The following is a 6,350-nucleotide window of genomic DNA, read 5'->3' on the forward strand; positions in this document are numbered from 1 at the left end:
GTACCGCCCGATTTTTGGTATTTTGAGGGTTTTAGCTACATTTTTAACCGTACTAGCTGTAAGTTGACATTTAAGATTCCCAGTGGTCACGAAACTTCTTTACTAAAAATCGTCAACATATGTCCATGTTTTGGTATAGCCCCCATAAACTATACCTCCCGATCTTTGGTATTTTGAGGATTTTAGCTACAATTTTAAACCAAACTGGCTGTAATTTTACATTTGAGGTTCGTCACAAAACTTCTGCACTAAAAATCATCAACATAGGTACAAGTATTGGTATAGCTCCCACATAGCGGTACCTCCCGATTTTCGGTATTTAGAGGGTTTAAGCTACATTTATTAACCGAACCAGCTGTAATTAGACATTTAAAGTTCTCTGTGGTAACGAAGCTTCTCCACCAATAGTGGTCATCATAGGTCCATGTTTTGGTATAGCACCCATATAACGGTACCTCCCGATTTTTGGTATCGTGAGGGTCGTAGGTACATCGTTTGACGGAACTACCCGTAATTTGACCATTGAGGTTTCCTGCAGTTATAAAACTTTTCCACCAAAAATTGTAAAGATAGGTCCACACTTTGATAAAGCACCGTAGGGGGTGACTTTCACCTGGCTGAATACATTTTTATACTCCACGCCACATTGTGGTAAGGGGTGTTATGTCTTTGTGTATTTGTATGTAACATGGAAAAGGAAAGGAGAAATACCCATAGTTCCTTTTGGGGATATACATATAATCACAGTCCGTCAGGCTGTCCATGTATTTTTGTTTGCGACGTACAGATAGCATTTATTATCCGATTCAGTTTTTAGCCATAGTAAGAACGCAATTGCTTTTGGTGAAAATCCGTTTCGATTAGGATATAGCTCCCATATGTATTTACAACGGATTTGCGGTGTTCGTTGGAACAAACACGCAAATTCTGTCCAATTTCGATGAAATTTGAAACGTGTTACGGAATTTGGTTTAGAAATAAAATTGCCAAATTATACTGAAATTGGTTCAGATTTGGATATAGCTCCTGTTGTGGTTCGGAAGCTCAGATGTAGAGCGTAAACAAAATTAATGGCAACCCTGGCTGATAAGACGATTCTTGTGGTCATTCCGATAAAACGAGGGAAATTTTGTGGATTATGAGATACTCGTTGAACCATACTTACACTTATGTATATGCATACTTTATTCTAGTATTAGAATTAATCTATTCGTTGTTGCGATCGCCGCCATTGTGGATCAGCTAATAATTAAAATTATAACCTGGAAATTTGTATCTTGTTGGATTCACAAGGAATTAAATAAACAACCCTAAATTTACGATTATAAAGTGTGAAAAGATGGCCTTTTATTTACTATCATTTCAACTATAGTCATCGCTGCTACCTTTGTTGTCATTGTTGGTTCTGGAGTTGCTCACCAGCTGCTTGTTGTTGTAAGACGAGACATCAAAAACATACATAGTCCTTCGAGCCGGATAGAGCAAAAAGAAGAACGCCTTTTATTATTTTTTGGATTTGACAATAAGGTAACAACAGCTCCAAAAAATTATCAATTTAAAATTTCGTTGCTAAATTTTACAATACTTAAATAGCAAATTATTTCCTATTTTGACCCTAGTCTGAGTTCATAATCTATTACTTATAATTGGCTGACCTGGCAATGCCGTTTCACTGATCGGAGTTTGTAATAGAACTAGCAATCAATTCTTAGTGAATTACTGCTTCTTCTTCTCAGTTGCTCAGTTTGTTTTGATTCTTGATTCGTGGTTAGAAGTGCAATTGTCCGGAGTTTTCAGTAAAATCAATTAATCGCAGGAAATCAATTGAAAATTACGGGAAACTTAAGAAGAATTGAATGAATAATTAAGAATAGAGTTATATTTGAGTGGATTGTGTGAAAAACGCATTTGGAATTAGTCGTTTCGATTTGCTAACTATTAAGTGGAAACACGGACACGCGGTGAACAATTATCTAAAGGAAAAGTTAACAAGTTTATTTCGGGTACGATTGGTGTGTTGCATGTGTTTTTTTTTATTACTCATATACACAAATTACTATTTATTATCACATGTATTCATCACTTTGGGTATTAGTGGAAAATATTGTTTGTTGTTTCCCGCATTTTCAACTTCTAACTGAGTGGAGATTTTGAATAAAAAAGTGGTACTGCTTACACCCCATTGGTAAGTGGATTGAGAATTGCTATCCTATACTTATATTGGAATTGCCAAATTACCGCTCCTATTGATTACATACGTCAAATAAAACAAAATTTCCCCAACGAAATTTGGCTAGGTGAAACATTTTTGGTGAATTTTATCTAATTGCAAATTATTATTTTAACTACACTAGCTAGAAGTGTTTGTTGTTGGTACCGATTTCTGTACAATTTTGAAAAATGGTAAAAGATAAATTATTCGTTAAGTTCCAAAAACTGGCCAATATGTTTCTTGAATTTGAAAAGGAGTACAATTCTATACCCCAAGATGAGCATACCATGTTCAGTGTGGAACTTCGCAAAGAAGAATTTGGCAAACTTTGGAAAAAGGTTAGTAATGCATATGAGAGTTTTTGTGTTTAAAATGATAACTCGGTTCGAGAAAAGGAAGCCGTGCGACTTTTTAAACAATGCAGAGAGGCTTATATTTGCTGTGCTGCTCAAATGGGGGAACTATCCCAATCGTTTCTTAACCAATCTTCTTGGTCGTCAACTATGGTTAATCAGAATCGCACCCAAGGGACAGAATCTTTGGAGGCTAGAGAACCAGGTCATCGTTTGCGTTTGCCCCCATGTACAACCGAAATTTTCTATGGTGATTACCTTTCATGGCCGTCATTTAGGGATTTGTTCACTGCGGTGTACATTAATTGTCAGTCCATAACACCCGTTGAGAAACTATTTTACTTGCGGCAAAGCACTCAGGGGGAAGCACTAGAAATTGTAAAGAAATCACCATTAACTAATGATGGTTTTCAAACTGCCTGGTCGAATCTTAAAGACAGGTATGAAAATAAGAGAATTTTAGTTAATAGCCAATTAAAAATTCTCTTCAATCTTCAGAATGTTAAAAGCGAATCTGCTGCGGAAATAAAACGCCTACAAAGAGATATTAATAACTGCATAACTGCTTTAGAGTTGCATGAGATAAATATCGATAACTGGGACCCAATTTTTGTCTTTTTATGTTCCATTAAACTCCCAACTGAGACCTTGTCGTTATGGGAACAGACTGTTAGTAATAAAACAGAAATTTCGAAGTGGTCGGAATTAGATGATTTCCTTACAGCTAGATTTCATTCTTTGGAGACGGTTTTTGATTTGACGCAGAGTCAGGCGAATAGTTCAATAGGAAGGAATGTTTCTCATAATGCTATGCGTATGAATAAGAGAGTTAAATCCTATCAAACTAATATCAAGAAATATCCATGTTTTGTATGTTCGCAAGACCATTTCTTGAAATCTTGCCCGAAGTTTTTGCAAATGAAGCAAGAAGACAGATTTGTTGCTGTTAAAAGGAACAACCTTTGTCTGAATTGTTTTAGCAACAAACATAAGTTGAACCAATGTTCTAGTAAAATAAGCTGTTCAAAGTGCCACTTAAGGCATCATATATTGTTGCATAGAAATTCAAAGTCGTTGGATCATAGGAACACCGCAAGTGTAGACGATCAACCTAGCACTAGCCAACAGGCAATTCAAGGATTAATTGTTGAGTCTCGGGTAGCTAACAATGCATCTAGCATACAAAATTGTTTTGCATCTACTATAAAACAGGTGCTCTTGGGAACAGCCATTGTTAATATTAAGGTCAATGGTGTGATATTTACAGCTAGAGCGTTAATTGACTCCGGATCACAAGCCACGTTTATATCTGAGAGATTGCGGCGACGACTTAATCTCCCAGTTAAGCCCATTAATGCTAGGATTTCGGGTCTTAACGAGGCTTTAGCTGGCTCATCGGAAAAACAGTGTACGCTTAATTTAAGATCGCCACATAATATAGATTTTGAAGTTAGAGTCTCTAGCCTAGTTTTACCACAGCTAACGGGAAAACTACCTGCTCACACTATTGATCTTCCGGATTCGTTTTCTCTAGGTAACCTACCATTAGCCGACCCAAGGTTTGCAAGAAGTGACCAAGTGGACATTTTAATTGGGGGTGACATATATCCTCAGATTTTTCTAGATGGAGTGCGTAAGGATATTTTAGGGTCTCTTGTGGCTCAAGAAACCGTATTTGGTTGGGTTCTTACTGGACCGATTGCTAGCCCTGGGACTTTTACGACCGTTGTTTCATTTTGCACCGCCGTAGAAGTGTACAAACTTATTGAGAAGTTTTGGAAGTTGGAAGAGCCGCCAAATGTCTTGAAATATAGTCCCGAGGAGGAATTTTGTGAAGAAGTCTACAAAAAGACTACGAGGAGATTAGAAGATGGTCGTTATGTTGTGTCATTGCCTTTTAAGCCACAATTTTTAAATGGTAAAGGGTTAGGATCGTCTCGTATCAAAGCCTCTCGTCAATTCATGAGAAATGAAACATCGCTGTGTAAAAAACAGGATTTCAAACTAATTTACGATGAGGTGCTAGAAGAGTATAAGAATTTGGGTCATATGGTTCCTGTTGATACACCAAATGACGAAACGGGTACATTTTATTTACCTCATCATGCCGTTATAAAACCGGAAAGTTCTTCCACCAAGGTTAGAGTTGTTTTTAACGCTTCAAGTAAGACATCTACAGGAATTAGTCTTAATGATGCACTATATCCGGGACCTGTTCTTCAGAATGATTTAAGGATGTTGATCATCAGATGGCGCTTTTATCGTTTTGTTTTTAACGGTGATATTGAAAAGATGTACCGTCAGATTTGGTTAGAAAAGGAACATACAAAATATCAGCGAATAGTATTTCGAAAGGATCCCAAAGCGGACTTGGAAGATTTTGAACTGAAGACAGTGACTTTTGGCGTAAATTGTGCGCCCTTTTTAGCAATTAGAACATTGCTTCAGTTAGCATCTGATGTCGAAACAGATTTGCCATTAGCGGCTAAAATTTTGCGCAGTATGATGTATGTGGACAATGCTCTGGCGGGTGCCCACGATGTAGAATTGGCTATAGAGGCGAGGGAGCAACTTATTGAAGCTTTATCATCTGCTGGCTTTTCTATGAGAAAATGGACATCGACTACCTCCTGATCACCTCCTCAGTGAAAACTTTCTGGAAATAGAGGACGAAAGTAATACGAAAACGTTGGGTGTTAGGTGGAATGCCAAAACCGACATGTTCTACTTTAGCGTGAAGTCTATTCAGGTCAAATCTAATTTCACCAAAAGAGAAGTGTTGTCCACAATTGCTAGTTTATTTGATCCCGCTGGTTGGTTGGGACCTATAATTGTTATTGCCAAGATTTTAATGCAACAGATCTGGAATGAAGGGACTGATTGGGATCATATACTGACTGAGAGAAGTCGAAAAATGTGGAGTCAATTTATTTCTGATTACAACTCATTAGACTTGATCAAAATACCTAGATGGGTAGGGTTTCAGCCAAACACCAGAGTAGAAATTCATGGATTTTCGGATGCGTCGGAAAGAGCATATGGTGCTTGTTTTTACGTGCGAGTGGTTTCTGAAGCTGTTTCTGTACAAACGCATTTACTATTGGCAAAATCTAGAGTAGCTCCGTTGAAGAGTATTTCGCTACCAAGGTTGGAACTTTGTGGTGCTCTGTTATTAGCAGATTTAATGGGATCCATTCGAACTGACCTGTGTTTAGATGAAAAGTCCACTAAGTTTTATTGTTGGTCAGATTCTATGATTGTTTTAGCTTGGCTTCAAAAACCACCAAGCTCGTGGACGACCTTTGTGGCGAATAGGGTGTCGAAAATAGTTGACAAAGTTGGGCGAGATATTTGGAGGCATGATAGATCGGAATTTAATCCTGCCGATTTAATTAGCAGGGGCGTTAGGCCTCAGGATCTTGTCAACAATTCATTGTGGTGGCATGGGCCTTTGTGGCTTAGTTCGACTAACAACCAATGGGAAAACGATCTTGGTGAATTTGTTACTCAGGAAGAAGTTCGAAAGATAAAAACTTTTTATAGCTTCATCAAGGATTTTGATGAGGTAATCGATAAGTTTTCATCATATGCAAAGGCGTTACGGGTTATGACATACGTTTTTCGGTTCATAGACCGTCTTAAAAACCGTAGTTGTTCTGACAAATATACTTCGGAACTAAAGAACTCCAAAATGTAAAGGAGCGATTAGTTGTTGTCACTATTTCAGCGAAGAGTATTATAGTTTTAAATCCATTTCTGGACGAAAAGGGTGTAATGCGTGTTGG

At 37.6% G+C, this 6,350-nt stretch overlaps 1 protein-coding gene across 1 annotated transcript; it reads left to right on the top strand.

Annotated features, from left to right (window-relative positions):
- The first annotated feature begins 2,400 nt into the window (after positions 1-2,400).
- LOC141386819 (uncharacterized) lies at positions 2,401-5,199 on the top strand. Its single transcript, XM_073955728.1, has 4 exons — positions 2,401-2,550; positions 2,608-3,435; positions 3,778-4,099; positions 4,190-5,199. Exons 1-4 carry the CDS (start codon positions 2,401-2,403, stop codon positions 5,197-5,199), a joined length of 2,310 nt encoding a protein of 769 aa, XP_073811829.1.
- The last annotated feature ends 1,151 nt before the right edge of the window (positions 5,200-6,350 follow it).

Source organism: Musca autumnalis, unplaced genomic scaffold (genome assembly GCF_047663935.1).
Source record: "Musca autumnalis isolate F117 unplaced genomic scaffold, ASM4766393v1 scaffold_5, whole genome shotgun sequence".
NCBI lineage: Eukaryota > Metazoa > Arthropoda > Insecta > Diptera > Muscidae > Musca > Musca autumnalis.

Coding starts and splice junctions, on each gene's coding strand:
- LOC141386819 (XM_073955728.1), top strand. CDS start 2,401: ATGGTAAAAGATAAATTATTCGTTAAGTTCCAAAAACTGGCCAATATG. Junction 2,551..2,607: donor TTGGCAAACTTTGGAAAAAG/GTTAGTAATGCA, acceptor GTTCGAGAAAAG/GAAGCCGTGCGACTTTTTAA. Junction 4,100..4,189: donor TCCGGATTCGTTTTCTCTAG/GTAACCTACCAT, acceptor AGATTTTTCTAG/ATGGAGTGCGTAAGGATATT.